Source organism: Harpegnathos saltator, unplaced genomic scaffold (genome assembly GCF_003227715.2).
Source record: "Harpegnathos saltator strain DR-91 unplaced genomic scaffold, Hsal_v8.6 scaffold827, whole genome shotgun sequence".
Lineage (NCBI taxonomy): Eukaryota > Metazoa > Arthropoda > Insecta > Hymenoptera > Formicidae > Harpegnathos > Harpegnathos saltator.
Genome location: NW_020230679.1, coordinates 7,304 through 31,379, shown reverse-complemented (window position 1 = coordinate 31,379; position 24,076 = coordinate 7,304). Strand labels below are relative to the sequence as shown.

General features: G+C 31.7%; 3 protein-coding genes and 1 long non-coding RNA gene across 18 annotated transcripts; all 4 read left to right on the top strand.

The window, feature by feature from the left end:
* The first annotated feature begins 1 nt into the window (after position 1).
* LOC112590470 (uncharacterized) lies at positions 2-822 on the top strand. The gene is made up of 2 exons (XR_003114225.1): positions 2-314; positions 527-822. It is a non-coding gene; the product is annotated as an uncharacterized LOC112590470 (long non-coding RNA).
* A 243-nt stretch (positions 823-1,065) lies between these two features.
* Positions 1,066-3,929, top strand: LOC105190448 (uncharacterized). The gene is made up of 7 exons (XM_019844763.2): positions 1,066-1,188; positions 2,091-2,208; positions 2,517-2,781; positions 2,901-3,023; positions 3,092-3,182; positions 3,496-3,641; positions 3,746-3,929. The coding sequence occupies exons 1-7, from the start codon at positions 1,066-1,068 to the stop codon at positions 3,927-3,929; spliced, it is 1,050 nt and encodes a 349-aa protein (XP_019700322.2).
* Positions 3,930-4,063: 134 nt separating this feature from the next.
* LOC105190449 (uncharacterized) lies at positions 4,064-11,736 on the top strand. 6 transcript variants are annotated; one of them, XM_025306997.1, is made up of 15 exons: positions 4,064-4,198; positions 4,480-4,597; positions 4,894-5,100; positions 5,429-5,548; positions 5,798-5,915; positions 6,230-6,491; positions 6,619-6,741; positions 6,825-6,915; positions 7,513-7,658; positions 7,749-7,881; positions 7,968-8,071; positions 8,290-8,506; positions 9,870-10,688; positions 10,802-10,918; positions 11,691-11,736. In XM_025306997.1, exons 3-11 carry the CDS (start codon positions 4,921-4,923, stop codon positions 8,016-8,018), a joined length of 1,224 nt encoding a protein of 407 aa, XP_025162782.1. In that variant the 5' UTR covers positions 4,064-4,198; positions 4,480-4,597; positions 4,894-4,920; the 3' UTR covers positions 8,019-8,071; positions 8,290-8,506; positions 9,870-10,688; positions 10,802-10,918; positions 11,691-11,736. The 6 variants fall into 6 exon arrangements, with proteins under 6 accessions (XP_025162782.1, XP_025162781.1, XP_025162779.1 ...); XM_025306996.1 differs by having other exon boundaries at positions 4,441-4,597; XM_025306994.1 differs by lacking the exon at positions 4,064-4,198 and having other exon boundaries at positions 4,212-4,597.
* A 1,424-nt stretch (positions 11,737-13,160) lies between these two features.
* On the top strand, positions 13,161-23,678 carry LOC105190453 (putative fatty acyl-CoA reductase CG5065). Of its 10 annotated transcripts, none has more exons than XM_025307001.1 (15): positions 13,161-14,109; positions 15,280-15,340; positions 16,377-16,521; positions 16,850-17,004; positions 17,388-17,498; positions 18,260-18,353; positions 18,953-19,092; positions 19,335-19,457; positions 19,564-19,689; positions 19,893-20,038; positions 20,187-20,296; positions 21,975-22,173; positions 22,791-23,018; positions 23,079-23,351; positions 23,545-23,678. In XM_025307001.1, exons 5-15 carry the CDS (start codon positions 17,421-17,423, stop codon positions 23,636-23,638), a joined length of 1,611 nt encoding a protein of 536 aa, XP_025162786.1. In that variant the 5' UTR covers positions 13,161-14,109; positions 15,280-15,340; positions 16,377-16,521; positions 16,850-17,004; positions 17,388-17,420; the 3' UTR covers positions 23,639-23,678. The 10 variants fall into 10 exon arrangements, with proteins under 10 accessions (XP_025162786.1, XP_025162787.1, XP_025162785.1 ...); XM_025307002.1 differs by having other exon boundaries at positions 13,161-14,439; positions 15,280-15,336; positions 16,442-16,521; XM_025307000.1 differs by having other exon boundaries at positions 13,161-14,439; positions 16,442-16,521.
* Positions 23,679-24,076: the final 398 nt, after the last annotated feature.

Sequence of the window (24,076 nt, the reverse complement as noted above, 5' to 3'; positions counted from 1 at the left end):
TCTCTATCTCCCTCTGTCTCTCCCTTTTTCTCTTTTTCTTCCGCTATACATACTGTCCAGTTATTTTTCGCAAGAAATTTTAGATCACAATAGTTACATATTTACAACTGCGTAAGAAAATAATTCGACGACGTCTTTAACCACCTAAATATATTTGTTTTACGGAACGAAACTACCGGTTCGGCACCAGATGGGTTAAAACACATGCCACTCGAATACGCCATATGACTCACGCACGAGTGACAGAATTTTTTTGATTACCTGATATGTAACATCCCTGTCTACACAAAAATTAACACTGATATTGCAATGAGGTGACAAAATTTTCGTTTTGAATATCAGTAGATTATTTTAATTTTCAGTTTTTTTTAGAGAGATTTGTCCCGTTTGATTGCATTTGATATTGATATACTTAGTGTATATATATTAAAACATACCTTTAACGACATATATTATTTTATCTATAACAATCGATGACATAACATAATATGATATATAAATATAAAATAAGCAAATTTTCTTGCAGGCATTTATGCTTTTATTGTAACGCATGGGAACAAAGTTTGCAAGTACCTTATGTTACTACCGGAAGTTTTGTACACTAGCTAATAATTATGGAAGCAATTTTTATAAGTGTTGACACGTATGACTGTTCGATATCTGTCCCTAAAATGCAAACGCACCATACGAATGTACAAACTGGAATGAAAGGGGAAAAACTGAGGCATGGAGAAAGGGCGACCTACACCTGCACCTACTTCGTACAGCAATTTATTATTCAAAAGTGTTATTCTACGGGAAATAAACATTCGTTGAATTTCATAGGGTGTCAAATTAATGGTTTATTTACCTCTCTGTTTCTCAGTATGAAGTGGTACGACCGCAAGTGTTCCGATCTCACGGTAGAATTTGTGCCACTTTGCTTTACACTTAAACCGAACGGGGGAATTTATATTCGAATTTAAGATAAGAGAGAAAGCAGAATAAATTATCCAAATAATGTTCGCAAGGAGATGAGCGATACTTCGACTTTACAGTCAAACATATTTCGATATTCACGGCGACATGACCTATAATAAGATACAATATTTTAAATTGAATCGGATCTTGCTGTTCACACTTGGCTTATGGCCTTATCAGCAACCAAAAAATGCTCGAGTTAAAGTAATCTTATATCTTGGTATTCTGGTGAGTTCTATTATATATCAGGTACGTCCGCATTTATAATTGTGTTAACAATCTTGTCGTGGGAGCGGTTATGATCATTAAAAAATAATTTTTAAGAAATAAAAATGAAGTAAATGAAAAATATCCTTTGTTAATGGATAATAGCTTTTAATACAAATGTTTAAATTTTGACTAAAGAAATTTATTTCTCGTGCGCAATTAATTCTTCCTATCAATTATTAAATTCTATGATATAAACGTATATTCGTTACTAAATTTGATATTAAATAAATTTATATTAATATGAATATTAAGTATAAAATTAATGTCCTAATAATCTGGTGAATGATACTCTGATAACCTAACATTTAAATCGATATAATTTAACATGCCGATTTCGTATGAGACAGACAGTTTAGAAGTCTGCATGTGTTATTGTACTATAAACTATTATTGAGCGTTATTGTGTTTGAAGTCAACTGAATTCTTTAAATATGCTTCAGGAAGTAAGAAAGAACTTGTTGCTTGTTAACTTTTTTATAATTTTATCACTTGTAGCTTCAAATATTTTTGACTGCAGAGGTTACAGACGGTTTTGTGATTAAGGTTTCCTCACTTATATTGTGTCATATTATTAGCGGAATTCAGTATATTTCGTTTTGGATTAACATTGACACTGTAAGCTATGCTTTTATTGTGACGACGAATCTATATAAAGTTAGACACTATAGTTAGAGGCATGTTCGCATTCTTAACGTAACGCGTTCTTAAATCGTATCTCGATTTTGAGATTTCTATATGTTGGACTTTCATATAATATTTTTTATCACCTATTCATTTGTACAATTTTTCATTTATGCAGATTACAATAATTATAGTTACAAAAATATAAAAACGCTTTAATTTAGAATTTGATATGACAGGTGAGGAGTTTATTCGAGTACATGCGGCATATGTGTAACAAACTAAAAGACAAAAATGAAATTGCTATCATAGAAGGTTGTGGACGTATAGTGAAACGTTATACGATTATATTTACATGTAAGATATTTGTCAATTTATATTAAAAACTGTAAATTGCTAAACCAATCAAAATCAAAGATTCAAACATTTCGCAACAATAACGAAGTATAAAATTCTAATAAGAATAACACAGGAATTTTGAAGAGTACTTTTAAAGAGTTTTTAAAGAAGAAATTCCGAACACTTTTTCAATTTTATTATCCGTAAAAAAATACTAATCTTTAAAATACTTTTATAACGTACGAACATTTGTATTGCTTAATAAACAAAAAATTGGAAAAATATCTATACGATATTTATACGATAATCTCTTTAAACGTTTTTAGTGGTCAGCATATTTTATATATTTATATTAATTGTTCAGTCATTCTGGGTACAAAATTTTGATGTTCATTTAGTCATGAATGAATCTCGGTCACATTCCACAGTGCATTTTATAAGGAACTATCTTGACAATCGAATAAAATGGTTAAATTTACACCTGCTGTATACGATTTTAATTATTTGTATAGAATTAACCATAACAATTGCAACTGGTGGAGCTTTCATATTTTGTTTCCAGTATAGCTGCGGAATGTTTGATATCGCAAGGTAAGAAAATAAATATAACAATAAACAATAAATATAACAATAAATTTTGATTCATGTTTTCATTTGTCATTTTTAATGATGCTTGATACAAGTGTTCACGATGCAAAAATTATTTGCAGCCATCGTATTAATCAAGCGTTAAGTATTAAACAGAAGACCCAAAACGATACTAACCTAGAGAATGAAATCAAAATTCACATAGCTATCATTTACGCCGTGGACATTCATCGCAAAGCTATCGAGTTAGTATATATTTAAATATATTATACGTATGCAATATATATCATAATAACGATTTCCATTACTCCAGCTACGCCACGTTTTTAATAACCAGCTTTGAGGGAACATTTTTCTTCATGATACTATTTGGTGTGATTAGCTTGAGTCTTAATCTTTATCGCGTTAGTATCTTCACTCTCCCAAACACGATTCTGTACGAACAGTTTTCTATACAGGAAAATATTTTATTGCATCAGAAGGATCTGTGATAAGGCAAAATACAAGCATATTGTATGTATCGAAAATATTGAATGCTTTGAATTTTAAATATTACGCAAACTTTACATTAATTATTAACACTTTTAAGACTAATAATTGCTTTTTTAGTCTTCCTGTATTTTGTTGCTAATTGATGCGATATAATGTTCTTCTGTGCAAAGTGACGTTTAATTTTAAAATGTACGCAAGGGACTCAACTAAGACATGTTCTCTTAGGTTTATCAGATTGTATTATATGGATACGAAGACAAGGAATTATTAATACATTTAGGATATTTACATGCCATCGTTATATACATGTTCGCATCGAATTATATAGGGCAACAAATTACGGACCACTACAATAATATATTTATTACCGCGTAAGGCACTTTTTTCATAATATTTGCAGTTAAAAATCACTTTAAAAGTTAATGATTATACTCAACATTAGTTTAGTTTCAAACCAGCTTTCATGTTTTCGCAGGTATAATATTCGTTGGTATATGAAATCTCTACCTATACAAAGATTGTTAGTGTTGCTGCTGCAGAGGGGAAACAAAACTTTCTTTTTGAATATCGGTGGATTATTTTCGGCATCCTTAGAATGTTTCGCTACGGTAAATAAATATCAGACTAAATCGCGCCGTATTTATGATAGCATATTTTAAACAAAGTTATACAAATAAAAATGTTTTTTTTTACAGTTGATAAGCGCATCTATGTCTTATTTTACCGTTATGTATTCAGCGCATCAATGAATCTAAAATATATCGTTCAATAGCATAATGGAAGATAAAAAAAATAGTAACATTTTTAATTTCTTCGCCTTAATTAATTAGTGTACAAAGTAAACAGTGCTTAGATCGCTGATCGTCAGTTAGAAAATTTCAGATACTGAGACGATGCTCCAAGCTATTCGATTGTTTCGAACTTCAAGGTATGATGCATATTAATGCTGCTACACAATACGTTTATACAGATAAACGTAAAAATTTACGCTTGTCTGAAACTACGAGTTTCACAAATAGCGATTGTTGATAACATACCCAATACATAAACATATAACACGTGTGCTTTGATCGCGATGTATTTACAAACACGAAGTTTATTACGCGCAGACTTTGATATTATCACAGGAACTTTATATCACAGGCTATACAGGTACTTCACTTTTCACAGGTAATAATATCAACTAACATGTCGGTATATGTGTGACAGGTAAACTCATGTCGCTCTCAAGGTTTAAAGTGTACGAGTGCACAAACTGGAGTAAAGCCCGAAGAACTGCGGCGTGAGGAAAAAACACTACTACGCGTGCGCGTGCCTCGACCAACAGGTTACCATACAATTGTTATTCTAGGAAAAATAAAACGTTCGTTGAATTTCGTAAGACGTCGAATGAATCATCCATTTGTCTGTTTATTTCATCACTAAGTAATACAACCGCAGGTGTTTCGTTCTTGCATGGTTAATTTCGCCCCGTTCTACCTCACGTTTGAGCTAAATTGAACAATTTATGTTAGAGTTTTACCGTTTACGGTAGTAAAGGAAAGTGTATTAGTCATTTGAGTAAAGAAAATTCACTTCCCTCTATTTATTATCTTAAACTCTAACATAAATTGCTTAATTTAGCTCAAGTTATACGATTGCAAGAAGGGGATGAACGATATTTCGAGTTCTGCAGTCAAATATATGATGCTCCAGAACGAGATGCGATATTTTAAATTGAATCGGATCTTATTACTCATACTTGGTTTATGGCCTTATCAAGATTCAAAAAGTGCTCGACTTCGAATAACTTTAATCTTTAGCATCCTGATGAGTTCTATTCTATTTCAGGTGAGTCCGTATTTTTAATTGTATTAATACATTAGTTGTGCTTTGTGATAATTAATTTACCGTAGCCAGAAAATTGTGAAAATTTTAATAATAAAAGTTTATACTATTTGTTAATCCGGATAATAATTTTTAATCACAGATATTCAAAGCTCTCTGCTAATCATGACGTTTATCTTTTTCATGATTATTTGCCATTCAATTTTCAACATTTCTACAATTGATCTTCGGCACTGAGTATAATTGTCTAGCACTTATGTTAATACATAATATATTAGGTAGTGAAAAATAATCGTTACCTATTTATTTCTAATAAGATCATTGCTTACAGCTTCGAGTGTTTATGACTGATGACGTTACATCTAATTTAATTATTAAGGTTCTCTCTGCTACATTATGTCACATTATCACTGGAATTCAATATATTTCGTTTTGGATTAACATGAAAACTGTAAGCTGCTTTTTTATATGTTCCGAATTGACAAATGTTTTAATGCGACGTGTGAAACTATAAATGATATAATTTATAACTACGTGCAAGTTAATATTCTTAAATCTTATTTAAATTATCTCTCAGTTTTGTTCTAAATCCTACCTCCTAACTCTCCGCGCAATTTATTTCCTATACCTAAATTCTCGTTTATAAACTACAACAATCATTCTTCTTATAAACATATGAAGATGTCGTAACTAATAACAGGTAAGGTGGTCAATAGAGTACTTGCGGCATATATGTAACAATTTAAAGGACGAGAATGAAATCGCCATCATAGAAATTTACAGTCGCAACATGAGACGTTATACGCTTGGTCTTACGTGTAAGATATAATTTATTGACTCTTACCACAAGTTGCAAAATAAAGTGGGCTACACTCGTGACTCAAATATTAAATGATTAACGTGTTTACAACATATCATGTTTTTACAAAAGTGAAAAAAAATATAATCAATAAAATTATATATTAAATTAACGAATAAGAATAAGATAAGAAGATAGAATAAAAAAACATATTAAATTAATATCCGGTCTATGAGAGCCACATTTGAACGTTACAAATAATTTATGATAAAATTTATACGATGAGAAATTAATTTTACTTGTTCATACGACTATCTCTTTGAACGTTCTTAGTGTTTGGTGTATGCTGTATGCTTGTCCTTATTGTCGGGTCAATATTGGGACAGAATAATGACATTTTCTTGTTTACGAATGGGTCTCGACCATATCGTGTATGGATGATAATCGACTACTTTGTCGATCGGAAAAAAAATTTATGCATGATTTTGCTGCACACGAATGTAACTATATGTATAGGGCTGACCATAATATTAGCAACTGGTACTATGCTCTTAGGACATCTCCAATATGTCTGCGGAATGTTTAGTATCGCCAGGTGAGAAAATTAATGTGGCAATAAATACAAATTTAGATCGAAAGTAAAACATCGTTTGTCATCTTTAATAATATTATAATATAATATAATAAGGCAAAAGTGTTTACAACACAAACATTATTTATAGTTATCGTATCAGCCAAGCGATAAATATCGATCAGAAAGCTCAAAACGATATCAATCTGAAGAATGAAATTATGATTTATAAGGAGATCATTTGCGCCGTGGATATTCATCGTAAAGCTATGGAGTTAATATATATTTGAATATACACACACACACACACACACACGTATATAATACGTGTCATAATAACGACTTCCATTGCTCCAGGTACTCTACGTTTCTCATAAACAATTTTGAGGGAACATTCTTCTTTCTGATAATACTCGGCGTCACTTCCTTGAGTTTCAATCTTTATCGTGTGAGTCTTCTCACCATCCTAAACACAGTTTTGTATAATCCAGAAAATATTTTACTGTTTCAGAAAAATTTCCCACAACACACATTATCCTATAAGAACATCCTACAATAATATCCCGGGAATATTCAAATGTCCGTTGTTTTAGATCCCACAGATATCCCATGGATATCTCGTTTAGTAATAATTTTTGAAAACTAAAAGTTTCGGAAAAGGAACTAAAGTTACTAAAAAGGATATCTATAGGATCTAAAACAGTGGACATTTGTACATCCCCAAGATATTGCAGTATCCCAGAATAATGTCTGTCGGACATTCCTGAGTGTGCTATGTGGGTTATAAGATACAAGCATACTGTTGATAAGAATATTTGATGATTTAAATTTTAGAAGGAAAAAGAGGGAGCGCGTATGTTCCAAAATAATCACAAATATCTCAAAAATGACATGTGTGACAATTTCTTTTCTTGCCTCCCTATCCTAATTTGTAGCAATATGACATCTCTTTTATGAAATAACATAAAATACGAAACAACGATCAGTTCTAAAATAAGTATGCGAGGCTTAATTTAATCATATCATGACTTTAATTTTTTCATAGATTTTTCAGATTACTTCGATTGAATATGATGTCAAAGAATTGTTACTGCATCTAACATATCTGAACATTATCCTTTTGTATATGTTTTTATCGAACTACATCGGACAACAAGTTACAGATCACTATAATTATATATTTCTTACTGCGTAAGATACTTTTCGGTATAATATTAACAATTCAAAAGACAAACAAACTGAAGAATAGCTTCATTTTCAAAGACAAATATTTTTCTTCAGATATAGCGTTCAATGGTATGTGACACCTTTAACTATACAGAAATTGTTAGTGCTGCTATTACAGAGGGGAAACAAGAATTTCGCCTTAATTATCGGTAGATTGTTTGCAGCATCTTTAGAATGTTTTGCTACGGTAATAAAAACTCAGGACACATCACGATATATTGGAGATAACACATTTTAAGTGAAAAAGCATTTAAAGACCATCTCTTATTTCAGTTGTCGAGCGCGTCGATGTCTTACTTTACCGTTATGTATTCTGTACAATAATGGAGTTGAGATTCAACTTCAATAGCAAAAAGTAGAAAAAAAGGATAGAACAGGTGAACAGGTTTATGTGAATTTCTTTATTTGTAATTGGTTACTGGCCATAAAATAAATGGTTCTCAAATTGTCGATTAATTAGAAAATTTCGAATTTTGAAACGAAGTTTAAACGGAAAGCTTAAATAATTATTCATTATCACGGTTGATCATATTCTTTAACCACTTAATTCTGTTATTTAATTCTGTCTAATTTCGAATTATTTAATTTCGCACAGAAAACACTTTTTCACTTCGCGCATTGAAGGTCGCCTTTCATAGTATGTCGGAAGTATATCAGCAACTGGAGGTCCAATAACACAAATAATATCTAATTGCAAGTAATAGCTGTGAATGTTTTGTTCACCGATAGCTTTTGATATTATAGAAGCAAGGAGATCTCTTAGAAAATCTGTCTAGTAGAAACGATAGCTAGAAACGTGGCATGTAATATAGGTGAGTATACAAAATTTTGCTGATATTTATATTCTTAAGTTTCAACATAAAGTTTGTGGAAAAGCATTGATTTTGTGTTTTATCGGTTTGAAACATCGAAATGAGAGTAACAGAAGGTTCAACACCACCAACAGCATCACACTTTATAGTGCTTCATACTCTACCGTGATAAATTATAGAGTTGATATTCGTGTGACCAAGTGCGAGAGTAGTCCTCTTCCATCCAAGGTTTGAAAGTCTTCGGACAAGTGCACGAACTAGAATGAAGCGTGAGAAGCTATGGCGTGAAAATAAAGGGACCACGCTTGCGCGTACTTCGATCGATAATGGTCATATGAGTGTTCTATGGTGTTCTGAGTTTCTACGGTCTCTCGTTCTTGTTGAATTTCATAGTGTCAGATCGATCGATTATTAGCCTATTTTGCAACGAAAAATGGGGCAACCGCGAGTGTTCCGCTCTCACGGTAGAATTTTGCGAAGCCTTGTCTTATACTTGAACTTAATTGGGCCATTTATCTTAAAGTCTAAGATAATTAATGAAAATACATTATCCAAATTACTGATCGGAAAGAAGTGTGAGCGGATACCACGATCACGTTTCCGCAATCAAAGATATATTGGCGTGCGCGGAGACATGATCCGCTACAGAACGCAATATTTTAAACTGAATCGGATCTTGCTGCTCGCACTTGGCTTATGGCCCTATCAGCGACAGAAGTGCGCTCGGCTTCAAATAATTTTAATTTTCAGTATACACATGAGCTCCATTCTATTTCAGGTACGTCAATATTCGTCATCTTATCGATACATCGGTGATGTTAGAGTCACGGTTAATTACACTGCAGAAAGTAAAGTTGTGAGAATCTGAAAAGAATCAAAGTGCATGCCGCTTGTTAATCCGGATAACAACCTTTTAATTAAAAATGCTTAAGTTTCGGCTAATCACGTAATTATTTTATATCTTGTCATTATGTTTTATAAACCGAGCGTACATTTGGCAATAAATTTAATTGTTAGAGGTTTAATGTTGATAATGTTGATAATGTGAATTTCTTATAAGTCAGACAAAATTTAGATTTAGAAATTTATATTATATTTAGTCACCAAAGAAATTTATATTATATTATATTTAGTCACCAATATATCCACAAAATATGGTCCTATAAATATGATACGTAACTCTCCTCACAATGCTGTATGTTTGTGTGTGTGTGTGTGTATTCAAATTAGAAATCAATTAGAAATCAATTATAAATCCATTCTTATCCATAAAAAGATATTAAAAGTTTTTAAATACAATTTGCTTGTCAATTAAGAAAATATTTGTTATTTGTCAACATCTTAATCAATTTATCGTTTGCAGCTTCAAACATTAATGACTGCAGAGTACACGCTTGATTTGATTACTAAAGTGCTCTCTATCGTATCGTGTCACATTATCGGCGGAATTCAATATATTTCGTTTTGGGTTAACATCAAAACTGTAAGCTGCACCTTTGCTGTGTGCGTTATAATGACTCATAGAGTTTTAAGTAGGACTATGTAATTAGTATAAGCATGTCCACGTTCTCGCATTCGAATTATATCTCAATTGTGCTAATTCCGATATTCTATACTTTCGTGCAATTATCATCTGTAATTACCTGTACAAATCCCTATTTGTATAAACCATGGCTACTGTCATTAAAAATATGTAGAAACGTCACCAATTGATAATATGACAGGTGAGGTGTTTATTGGAGTATATCTGGCACATGTGTTTAAAAGACGAGAACGAAATCGCTATTATAGAAAGTTGCAATCGTATCACAAGACGTTACACGATTAGTCTCTTAAGTAAGATTTTTTTACTCTTATCACAGGCTGCAAAATGAAATAGTTTGTAGAATAATTAATAGCTCGAAAAATTGAGATATAACTATTCATACGGCTGCCTCTTTGAACACTTTTAGTGGCCGGCATACTGTGTGATTTTTTTTATTTCTCAATCAATATGGACACAGAATCCACAACGCACTATGCAGATGCTCACCGACTATCTGACTAATCGAGAGAAAGATTTGTGTCTAATTCTACTGCACATGTCTGTGAGCGCTTGTATCACGATATATGTAACAATAGCGACTGGTACTTTAATCATAGGATACCTCGTGTACACATGCGGATTGTTTGACATCGCAAGGTGAGGAAAGCGAACAAACGACGAATATGAACTTTAATTGAATGAAAAAAATTCGTTGGCAGTCTCTAATAAAATCAAGTTAGATATCGAGAATTGTAGAAAATATTTTTTAGTTATCGTATGAAGCGAGCATTCAACACGAGTGATAAAGATTACATCAGCCCGAAAAATGAGATTATGATTCGGAGGGAGATCATTTATGCTGTGGATATACATCGCAAAGCTATGGAGTTAGTATATATTTTATGATACGAACGTTATTATACATATACATTCAATAATAACTATTTTTGTTTCACAAGTTTTTCCACGTTCATGATATCTAACTTTGAGAAAACATACTTCCTCATGATAGTGCTTGGCGTGATTTGCCTGACTTTTAATCTTTACCGAGTGAGTCACTCACTCAAACACAATTAAGAACATCTGAAGCGCTATTTAATTATTTTACAAGGAATCAAAATATAATATTATAATTCAAACATAATATAAAGATAATTGAGGATCCGCACCTTAAACCATGCAAACAGTAAAAATATTATCAGAACAAATTCAACATGTGTTTTCCTTCTTGTTTACAGTTTCGCACTTTTTTAATATTTGTAATACACCTTTTCGCATGAAGTAACGATTGATTCCACGTGCAAAGAAACATATATCTCAATTGTAGATCAGATTGTTTTAAATTTGAATTATCTTAGATTTTCCAGATTATATCATCGTTTGAGGGCAATTACAAAGAGCTTTTTATGCATCTTATACATCTAACTTGTATTCTTTTGTACATGTTCTTGTCCAATTATTTCGGACAAGAAGTTACAGATCATTACAGCTGTATATTCTTTTCCGCGTAAGGCATTTTTCGTATAATATTTATAATTAGTCACTTTAGCAATGGGAATCAATATTGACATAATTCTCAACGTCAGATGTTTATATTTTGAATATCACTAATGTCAGTGTCATGGAATTATCGGTGCGATTTTAATTATTACATTGCAGATATAACGTTCGCTGGTATATGGCATCTCTACCAGTGCAGCGGTTGGTACTATTTCTATTACAAAGAGGAAATAAAACATATAGCTTGAATATCGGCGGATTATTTTCAGCATCTCTAGAGTGCTTCGCTACGGTAAAAAAATATTAGTATAAATCGTAATACATTTCTAGGAAGGGAGTATACTTTAGAATGTATATATATAATTATAAATCCTATCTCTCCCTTATTGCAGCTGTCAGGGGCATCGATATCTTACTTTACTGTCATATATTCTGTACAAAAAGAAAGTTAAGATTTGATGTTGAATAATAGATTGAGGAATGGAGAAAGAGAAAATAAAATAATTAGATAAAGAAGGAATCGAAATTGAATATAGAAAGAAAGAAGAAAAGACGTTCCTCTTTTTATATTCTTTCTTTTTATTTCTTTTATATAGTTTATAAAGTATGTAGTTTAGTTATATACAATATATATGTAATGCAATGTATGTAGTTATAGTATAATGTATATTGTTCGTTATTATAAAGTATGTAGGCATTACGGCAAAATATGTAGATTTCAATCTGTAGAGGAATATTTGTTAAAAATTAATAGGTGAGCGACGATGGTTGTTCAAACAGATGACATGCAAGTTTATTATTACTGATTATATTTTCCAGCAATTTTAACTTTCACACGGGATTTGTTCGAAATTTTATAAATACTTAATTTCGCATTATATCAATTTATTTTCTTCGTATATCGAAAGTTGTATCCTGCAATATATTTGAGTCAGCGACGAGACATCGAATGTTACAAATAATAATTGACTAATAATAACAACTGTTAGTTTCATTTACTGGCGGCATTTGTAATTTATGCTGGATAACATTGATATTCGTATTGTTTACCATTTTTAAAATATCACTACCATTATTGCTTTTTGCAGATATAACGTTTGATGGTATATCACATCTGTATATAGGTTCTCAAAAAGACCCGGAAACGCTGAAATATCTCAAAAATATTTTTTTGAAAAAAATGTTTCAGACAAAAGTTGCAGGGTTTAAAATGATCTATATACTGATTTTATCAGTTTGACCTTGGGTAAGGTCAACAAAGTTGGAGCAAAGTCACTTTGAATTTTTCAACTGGAACGTCCTACTTTTTTTTGTATATTCTAGTAACGAGCTTTCCAAACGTTCCGATTGAAAAATTCAAGGTAACTTTGCTTTGACCTTGTTGATAAAAAAATTTATGATTCGTACAACGAACTTTTTTGATCAATTAAAAAATTAATTATCTTAAATCCAAAGAAAAATTCTATTAAATTAATCTTATGGATGTCTTTAAATAAGATGCAGAGAATATTTCCGACCACAAAAAAAAAAGTTGTCCAATATTATGAAATTTCTATAAATAAATAATTCAGAAGATTATGGTAGAGATAATATTCTAAACTTCGACTGAGAATAAAAAATACAGATAAAAAGCAATTGGTTAAGAAAAAATCGCAGCAAGAATTTCTCTTAATTTCGGCAAATTGTCGAAACTCAATTTCTGCCAACTTCATGCTGCGATTACAATATTCCGGCGCAGTTTGGCACAGACAAACTTTTTCTTATTTATTTCTATGTATCATTACATTTTAAGTTCTACAAGAGTCATAGCACCGGTTCATAATAGGGACTTTGAATCGCAATTCTTAATTAGAGTTACATTTTACACAACAACATTATTTTGCTTTACTCAGGAAGCATATATTTTTATTAATTGCAATGAAAATTTAATAAATAACAGTGTTAGAAGCACAAATCATACAACTAAACGATGAATATAAACGATGAAATAAATCGATGAAAAAATCGAATGACCTGATGTAGTAGCAATCCTGTGAATGGAATCACATTTTTTTTTTCATACTTTTTTTTTTTGTCATACTGATTATAGCTCCTAAAATCACATAAGAAACTTGCGGTTTTCATGAACTTCGTGTACTTGTAACTCCCATAAATGGAATTATTTTGCAATACGACTTCATAGAAGTTTAGAAAAGACTTAGAATTAACAAAATATGATATAATAATGATTAAAAAAAATGTTAAACAAATGGGTTTTGGCCACGTTTTCGGCCGTTTTGACCACTGTGCGACGATAGCCGAGCTCCCGCCAACGGAATTCGGGCATGATCGACGGCCGAGCCGTGTTCACGGCATCGCCGAAAATAATCGGCGATCGCCATCTTTTTACGATTAATCCCGATTAATCAAATTCAGCACGATTGAGAAGGAATGGACAGCATCCGAAAAAGACCGAACCTGCAGAAATCAAGGATATATAATCCGGCCGAAGTCTTGCTACCGGAGAGTCTTCCTGAGACGAGCTCCCGAGACAGTCTTTTCCGAGAAAATTTTTAGAGAGCTTGTAGAGGATATCGGCGTGAGTAATTTATCGGGCCACATTCGCCGCCCTCCGTATAGACGTGCTTCCTGTTTCTGTTCTAGAGATCGAGTTCTAGAGAGCGCGTTTGCCGTTGCCCCGGCGCGTCTTCTGGAACGATCACATATTCCAAAGTTCTTTTTCTTTTCTTCCCTCTTGTCTATCGACCAAACGGCATTTTTGTTTTTCTTTTCCGAGACGACCGACGAACGTCATTATACTTTGTTTCGTTTCCCTTCCTTTCGCGACTAAACAAGCGCGTTTGTCGCTGTCTCAGTCCGCTTGTAGGACCGCGACCATCGAAATCGGTTTCCTTACAATCTACATCAGGTAGACCGTTGTGCGGTGCATTTACCGGAACGATCGTTTATTAAGATACTCACTTGTGATTATAACAAAAGAAAAGTTACCGAATTCCACAATAAAAGAAAATAGCTCTTCGTATCGCGGTACCTGCGCCGAACGTCAAACATCGGCTCGTGGCCGGTTTCTTGTATGTGTACACAACGAGAGATATTGCGACGCGCCGAGTTTTGCGCGGTTTCTTCTCGCTGTCAACGGCGAGCCGTGACTGACGACGTCTTTAATATCCCGGCGAAAGGAAACAATCGCATCTATTATTATTACTGTTTCCTGTAAACTGCATCTATTGATATACATAATCTCTGTATATTGCCTCCGGCGTTTTTTTTTTTACTTGTATTTAAGCGTTATTGCCTTTACGGCTCATATTCGGTACATATTCCTCAAACACTTGCGTTTGTAAATAATAAAGCTTGGCTCATTTAAATATTCGTGTATGCATCTGAATCTTGTTTCGCTTACGCGTACATGTGTCTCCGTTGTAACCGTTAAATATAGCGACAAGACATCCGAGACACACACGGTAAAGCACGTTTAGCATCGGCACGTGGCCTCAGCGTGTTCTCACGAAATAATATAACGTCGGCTACGGACCATTTAAAAACTTGACTCTGACTTATTTGCGCTCACTTTCAATTAAAAACTCCTGCGCTCCGATACATTGCGAACGATCGAGAGCAAGGTCGGTCGACCGATAACCTGGTCTGAGGCGTTATACTTTCTATTGAATTCAAAATTTTGACCTTGGACTTAATGACATAGATAAAACCCTGTGTGTTAACTGATCCACTGTTTTTATTTTTTTAGCACTTCCACGGAGTAGCCTCGAGTACTGTACTGACTTGAAAAATCACATTATCACGAGTTGGTAAATTTTTAAAATATTGATATTTCTATTTATCTACGTTTATGGTCTCAATGTTTTTATTACAAACAAGATGTGTTCACCTCTGTACTGAACAAGCTGATACTTACGAACTACTTTTTTTTATGCCTTAAAATTTCGCTAATAGTTAAATCAGTCATTTTATGCTCCTGTATAAATTCACCTTGTATAAATTAGTGAAATGCATGGTAATGTTACGGCGTTGGTTACTGACGCTCTAGTCAATTATTATCGCAGCAGTCAGCATATTAATTTTTCTGTCAATAAATAATTTTTATTCAATGTCATTATAAATAATTGTTATCAGCATATGGCATTGTGAAAACGACGATAAAATTTAATACGGATGGTAAATATTAATATTTTAATGTGTTTGACGAATCATATACAATTTGTGTTGGGAGGTATAATTGGAGGTATAATCGTAAGAAGAAAAGTTGTAATTTTTGTATAAGTTTTATAACGCACCCGTTTTGCTTAATAGGAAAATTATGCCATAGATATAAAAAATAGATTCTTTCACTGAACAAGACGAATATATTTCAAAAGTCACACACAAGAAATTACGGACGATTTTTCCATATCAATGATCGTATATTAGTCTATGTATTGATAGAATGGTTAATAATTCTGAGATGTACAATTTGTAAAAAATTATAATATATTAAAACGCTCGCCTTATCCGTGCCGTGTGGACCATCAATGGCACCACATTAAATTTTCCGTTCAGATTATTTGGTAATTTGTCTTCAAAACAAAACGTAATCACAAAATATTTTTATAATTGTTTCGAGACATACATTAGTTGATAAATAAAACTTAACTTGGCTTGTAACACGATAACATGTAAAGTACCATTGAAAGTACAACACACATTTATTGCATTTATATGCATCGTTTATATTATAACTCATACTATAATTCAATATGTCAACATGAGAACTCGACGTTCCCCATTACACGTGAGAATATGATGAATCATATGTTAAAAACGACTCCATTTCATGGAAATGATCAGTTGCTCAAATAGAAGCCGTTATCTTGATGGAAAACTTCTACATTTCTTATTGTTTCGTCGACTAGCAGACGGGAAGGACGTGACGTTATAGTGGAGCGCCGAAGTCAACGCTTTATTCTTTAACTGACTTTTCACTGGCCTAGTGGTATTCTATTTTCAATTCTGATTGCAACTGTCATTTTATTTATGTCATACGGCTGCATTCGGAGTGGAAATTAGATGTAAAAATTTATTCTATTTAATTTACTATTAATTTAATTAGCGACACATAGTGGATTTAAGACAGCCGTTAAATTGCCCTCATATTAAACTTGAACTTTCATAGTTTGTACATAAATATTATTATAACTGTACTCTAATTATTCCTCCTAGCATTTAGTAAGCGCACGACATATAATATAATGTACATAACATGATACGTAAAAAATGCACACATCGCGAAGTATTGTAACTCAGTGTTGGAACTCTTGCAGAATAAGTACAAAAAATTAGGTTACTGTGTTATTCTTGCTAAAGATACCAGAGTATATAAGATTCAAATCGATATAGGGATATATAAAAAAGAAGAACAGAGAGCCGCATGTAATAATAATCAACCGTGAGAAAGGTCAGCTACGTCAGTGCAAGCGTAAGTAAGATCAAATAAAAAAACACTATTTCCTAAAACAAGATGAACTACGTACTTCCTTCTTGCTCGGAATTGCGAAAGTCAGAATTCCAGTTTCTAATGCTAATACGATTACAAAAAATATCCATTGCTCAATGTACTATGACCATAATCTCGTGGAAATTCTCGATTTACTATGCGTATCAGGGAGGCGCTATTGAAGTTACTAACGTAAACGTTACAATTAGCATCACGTTATTATAGCGTTTGTTAGGACTATCATCTAATGCCGCGAGCAGCGCTGTAGCGCTAAATAGCATTAATAGTGTCTTCTTGAACGCACCGATTGAAATGTATTAATCGCACATTGTTTTTCAAATTACTTTATTCTGATAATATGGTAGCATTTGCTGGAACAACGAAACCAGAGGATTAATATGTCCACGTCGAATTCGTGTTTTATGCTTTCAAATTCCATGACGTCGATCATGTCGAATAATAATAATAACAACGATGTAAGTACATAAGTCTTTCTCTTGTGTCTTTCTCTTTTGTACAATAATATATCTTGTTTTATGCGTAATTCTGTCAATTGGGATTTATTTGACTAATAATTTTTCTTTTCTATTTTAATTTTTTTATGCAGAATTTCAATCGAAATGCTCAGCGAAAACCGAGACACACGAATTCGAGTAATTTTTATTTATACAGAGTGAATCGTCCAGTAGATATTTTTATTCGAAATTGAAAAGCGTATTTAATATATTCCATCGCCACAATAACAATTTTACTTTCACTGTTATAGAGTTAGAATTCATTCTGAGTTTGAGCAAAATATTCATTTTTACGAGTAACAGTAATTTTATTATCACTTTGATTGAATTTTCATGGGAACTTTTGAATAAGATTTTATTCTAACAAAGTTAGAAAATTTTTACTTTCATTTTCTTAAACTTACCCAATTGTTTCAAGTTCATTTAATCAATATTATAATCAGAATCTGAATCCCGGAATTATTCTCTCTATTTGCGCTTGGATAAAAACGATTGGGGAAAACGATTTCGCAATCTGGATTCTGATTTATCATTTAATCTTAGATCAATGCTTGGAATAACTTTATGATATCAGCGATTTTTAAGCAGATGGAAAAAAACTAAAAGTCGCCTGGAAAGTAAAAGTAATTCCGAGCATTTTTTTGCAAATAAAAAAGTAGTCCTTGACAAAATGTTACAAACTAATCACGACTATAAACAGGCTATTATTATTATTATTATAGGAAAGTTACCCAAGCATGGTAAATCTTAACGAAAATAGTACCAATAAAACGTCAGTGCAACAATTTTACATGGGACGATCGATTTTCATCACAGGTATCGTATTATAAAATTTAATACCGGTTCTATCTAGAATTATTATACACATACATATGTATGTATGTATGTGCGTGTGCGTGCGCGCGTGTCTGTATACATAACATTCTACAATTATAATACATTTTAACATTCTTATATATATATTGTACATTTTTGTAACTAAGATTTCAGTTAAAATTTTGTTAGTATATTTTACTTAGAATTAACTAAAAATTAATATATATGATTTTGACATATTAATTTATATTTTATAACTTATATATATAATTTTCTATTAATTATATAATATATTAATGAGTAATTTTTTTATATACTTGGTTTTTTGAAGTTTCGAGTTTAGTTCGCACACAGAATGACCACCTTTTTCAAGGATTTATATAATACAATATCTTATTAATATAGGAAATAATCATTTAATTTAATCTGAGTTCATATACATATGTAAAAATTATTACAGTTTTGTATGACAGTTTTTAAATACTTTGTATATACAAAAAAAAATCTAATCTTTTTGAGAAAGAATTAATAAAAAATAATATCTAATTTTACTATAATCATATCATTATTACATTATAAATAATTTTATCATTTTAAAGGAGGATCCGGTTTCCTTGGAAAAATACTAATACAAAAATTATTGCGAAGTTGCACCGATATTACCACTATCTATATTCTAATACGTCCGAAAAAAGGAAATAACATTGAAGATAGGCTCAACAATATATTTGGAAATGTGGTAAATAGTCGTTTAACGATAATTTAACGACATTGTTAATATCTCGTTTATAAATCATCTTTATTAATATCATTATTATTATATTATAAGTTATCATACTACAATTATGCTATAGCTAACCGTGTGAACTTAACATAAATGTTGAAATCTAATTATTAGCTTCAACGATATTATATAATTAGGTATTTATTATTAATAATCTTAGTATTAATAATAATTATTATTATGTCACTTATTCGTAGGTTTTTGATCAACTCAAGGTGGAAGTGCCGAATTTCCGAAGCAAAATCGTACCGATAGTGGGCGACCTTTCCGTTGATAAATTAGGACTTTCTGACTATGATGAAAATCTTCTTAAACAAAATGTAAGAATTTATACATATTCCTTTCATCTTTCTCGTCTAACTTTGGTAAATTACGAACGGTACCATGGTCTTTTCGGGATGATATCAAATTAACATTTCACTGCAGGTGTCTATCGTCTTTCACGTAGGCGCGAGCATACGTTTTACTGAAGATATCAAGACTGCTACAACGATAAACATCAGTTCTACCGATTATCTCTTACATATGGCTAAGAATATGAAAAAGTTGAAGGTATCGCATTTGAATCGCACTTTTAAAAGATATTTTAAAAGTGAGATGTAATAATTACAGAGATAATATAATTACAAAGACAAATTTAATAAAATATAATCGACACTGAAACGAGATATTGTTGATGTCTTAAAAACAAATTTTATTCCATTTATTTATATAATTTAGTCGATTGATCGTACAGATATGAATCTACATTGCAGGCGTTTATTTATGTGTCGACGATATATGCAAATTGTCATTCGAAACACATTGGAGAATATTTCTATACATATCCTATTGATTACCAAACTCTCCGTACATTAACGAGGGACTTAAAATCTGAAGAAGTCAGTAAAAAAATTGTCGAGTAAGTAAATTTCTTTCATAAATAAATCTGTTCTGTTTAATTTCGCTTAAAAGAGTCAACATGTATTCTCATCTCAAGCGGAATAGAAATGACAAAATAGCGAGTAATTGTAAAAGCCCTTAATAACGAAATCAGTGTTTTTTTCTAGACTTTTCCCTGAATATATCAATACATATGTATTTACTAAGGCCATGGCCGAATCATTGATAAGAGATACAAGCAAAGAATTGCCAATTGGAGTCTTTAGACCAGCAATAGGTGAGAAATATGTTCCATTAAAACTGCACTTTTTGTGTTAAATCTTACTCCATTACATCGAGTTTATTCCGCAAAACTTGGTGAGAAATATTCTCAAAAATATTTTTCGAAAAATATTTCACACACACCAAATTCCTCATATATTTTTTCTCAAAGCATAATACATAATATTGTCAGTCAACTTTGATTGTAAAATAATTATAAAACATAAGATAAAACAGCTAAGGTCTAATTTGCACCTTTATTTTGATTATGCTATATATGCAAGTACATTTGATTATCGGAATGTTTTAATCATACGTCCTGGTCACTTTTAACCGAAATTAAAAAATATTATATGTGATTAGAGAACAAAGTAAACATCATACCGCATATGATAGATAAAAATAGAAAATAGGTAATTTTGATGAAAACTTACTGATGGAGGCATATTATTAGACTTTTTAAAGAAGATTATATGATGTTCTGAATATTTTTTAACAAGTTTTCTCATGTTTTTTTCCAGCACATGATATCGTTTTTACTAACTTTTGCTTTTAAATATCTTTTTTATATATGGTATTATATAAAATATTGATATTATTCTATGATGTTTGATCATAAAAAGCCAATACATTTTATTATAACGCAATAAGAACAACGGTGCGGATAATTTATCTCTGAATATACGTAGGCAGTCTGAAAAGTTCTCGACCTGACACATAACATACATGGCATTAGAAACTATCAAACTATAATTGTATTGGAAAGTGGCATCCCTGATATAAACCCATGTAAAATTTTATTCGATCTGTCAAGTCATTCGAGTAGTAGCACTAGTTAAAAAAGCTTTGTGTAAGATGGGTGCCACATTTGCTAACAATTGACCAAAAACGCATTCGAATGCGTATTTTTCAAGCGTGTTTGGCACATTTTAATCGTTTTAAGCAAAATAAAATGGATTTCAAGCGTCGTTTCATAACTGTTGATGAAACTTGAATCCACCACTATACACCAGAAAAAAATCTTTCGGAATCACACTTTAATGATGGTATTGAATTATTGGAAAGATGTTGGAATAAATGTATTGAAGTTTCAGGAGATTATATTGAAAAATAAAACATATTTCACGGCAAAAAATTTTCTTTCATCGTTAGGCCGAGAACTTTTCAGACTGCCCTCGTATATTAATCTCTAAATATAACCTCTTTTTTATACGTTGAACTTCGATACGTTTGATCGATCTTCAAACGATCATCATGCCGCCGTACGTAACCACGTTAAAATGTAAATCGTTTCGAAGATCAACGTATAAAAAAGAGATTACACACGTTTCACATGTTTTACTCTATGACGCTCGATCATAAAAAGCCAATACATTTTTTTATAACGCAATAAGAATATGTTAGTGCGAATAATTAGACTAATCAAATGTGTCGAAGATCAATGTATATAAAAGTGATTACATTCAAAGATTAACGTTATGAGATAAGTTATCCGTATCAACACGTTCTTACTGCGTTATAATAAAATGTTCTGGCCTTTTATGATCAAACATTGTGGAGTAAAACATTTTACGAAACATATTTTTATCAATAGTTTATATAATATACAAAAAAGATATTTAAGAACAAAAGTTACTAACAATATTATGTGCGGTTCATCACTAATCATTTTAAATTCATCTAACTTTTTTCAGTCCTATCGCCCGCCGAAGAGCCGCTTGTAGGTTGGATCGATAATTATTTCGGCCCCGTAGGATTAATAGCATATTATTTTAAAGGAATAGCGAAATATTTATGGGCTGATTCTAAATGCACAGCTAACATAGTGCCTGTTGATAAAGCCATAAATGCTCTAATTGTTTCTGCGTGGGACGTCTTTAATAAATCAGAGAGGTACGATTCAAGTGCAGCTAACAATGAGAAATCTGCACATATAGTATAATTTATAGAAAGCGGTAAATTATGATTAGGGGCAAATTTGAGTACACGTGCAATAGTCATAGAAGTGTATGCAATGATGAAGTACAATGACTAAGCCCGTGTAAATTATCCTCGACAAATAAGGAAAGGGCAAATAAAGCGTATTATTATTCATGAATTATTATTATTCATGAGTTAAATTTTTTACCTATTATTATTGCACTTGACTGTATATATGTGTCTTGGAAACACATTATTTTACGTGATATTTTATTTTAATACCAAAATTCACATATCCGTATGTCATACAAATTCACATATCCATAACTCGTTTCGTTTTAATGCGAAACTTAAGTGTTTTTAAACATATTATTTTATTGTCGCGTGATAATTGAACGATCAACCATTATATTTGTTATGTAATAATCAATTATTATGTTATGTACGAAAAAAAAGATCCATTTTAATTGGCCGAACGTTAACCTGGAATTATTATATATAACACTTGTATGTCGTGATAATCCTCCGAATTACGTTAATATATTTTCGCTGCAAATAATTCTTATATTTTGTGTCAATTGTTGTCGCAGGAGAAGTGAGGAAACGTTGATTTACAATTACATATCGTCCAATGATGCACCCTTGACTTGGGGCAAATATTTTTATTCAGCGCAAAACATCTTTGAAAAATATGTGGTGAAACGTTCGAGTCTAACTATTACATTAATTAAAAATAACATTTTATTCAACTTCTGCTGTTGGCTTGCTTTATCTGTTACATTAATGGTCAACAGGACGAACGGCGTCGACATCCAAAGGTATCTGAAGATGATTTATGATATCAAGGTAGTCTCAGTACATTATATTATCTGTTTCAGCATACGAAAAATATACAATAAATTTCATTATGCTATGAGTATCATTGGGTATTGGGCAGTCAACGAGTGGACTTATACCAATGACAATGTTCATGCAATGTGGTATAATTTGGACAAAAGGGATAAGCATCTGTTTAATTTTGATATGCAAGGATTCAATTGGCCGAACTATTTGGATGGACATTTTAAGGGCATATTCACATATCTATTTAAAGAAGATTTGAATATTTTGGAAGTCAAAAATCGTGCAAACATAGTGGAAAAAAGGCAAAGGTAACGAAGTCTCACTTTGCAAAATTCGAGAAAATTTATTATTTATTTGTTTACTATTTTATTTATTATTTATTTATTTATTTATTTATTTGTTATATCTTTTGTAAGAAACTCATGTACATTACGTCACTGTTTTTAGAGTAACTATTTATAAAATTGTACAGCATGTTTACTATATAATTATACATTGCAGACAATTTCATCTCAACAACATAATGATATTGAGCTTATTCTCATTAATCATTTTGTTTATCTGCCTAATTTTGATGCCTATTATATGGCGATAATATATGACAATATGTGGCAATAATATATGGCAACAATATACGGCAACAATATATGGCAACAATATATGACAACAATATATAGCAATAATAAATGGCCATAACATATGACAATAATTCATGGAATATATTTTTCGTTCGACAAAAGTCAATGCAAATTTGCGGCATGCACAATGTAATAATAAAAGAGCTCTCTGCGAGCATTGAGTCAAACGCTCACCGATGATGATATTGATGATGTCCCGTTGCATCCAACCAGATCCATCAATGTCCGCCCATGTCCGCTGCCGCTCTTCATGTCGTGCAGCATCCATCTTGCAGCGCTGATTGCTCCCACGTTGATTGCTACACTTTCGCGACGCGGTCGATACTTATATCAGAACGGCGATATTTGCGTCAATTAACGAATGCTTTACGTCGACATCGGTGGAAACTTTTTAC

Coding starts and splice junctions, on each gene's coding strand:
- LOC105190448 (XM_019844763.2), top strand. CDS start 1,066: ATGACCTATAATAAGATACAATATTTTAAATTGAATCGGATCTTGCTG. Junction 2,209..2,516: donor TTATACGATTATATTTACAT/GTAAGATATTTG, acceptor AAACGTTTTTAG/TGGTCAGCATATTTTATATA. Junction 2,782..2,900: donor GGAATGTTTGATATCGCAAG/GTAAGAAAATAA, acceptor AATTATTTGCAG/CCATCGTATTAATCAAGCGT.
- LOC105190449 (XM_025306997.1), top strand. CDS start 4,921: ATGAACGATATTTCGAGTTCTGCAGTCAAATATATGATGCTCCAGAAC. Junction 5,916..6,229: donor TTATACGCTTGGTCTTACGT/GTAAGATATAAT, acceptor GAACGTTCTTAG/TGTTTGGTGTATGCTGTATG. Junction 6,916..7,512: donor TGAGTTTCAATCTTTATCGT/GTGAGTCTTCTC, acceptor ATTTTTTCATAG/ATTTTTCAGATTACTTCGAT.
- LOC105190453 (XM_025307005.1), top strand. CDS start 17,421: ATGTCCACGTCGAATTCGTGTTTTATGCTTTCAAATTCCATGACGTCG. Junction 17,499..18,259: donor ATAATAATAATAACAACGAT/GTAAGTACATAA, acceptor TTATTATTATAG/GAAAGTTACCCAAGCATGGT. Junction 23,019..23,078: donor AACGGCGTCGACATCCAAAG/GTATCTGAAGAT, acceptor TATCTGTTTCAG/CATACGAAAAATATACAATA.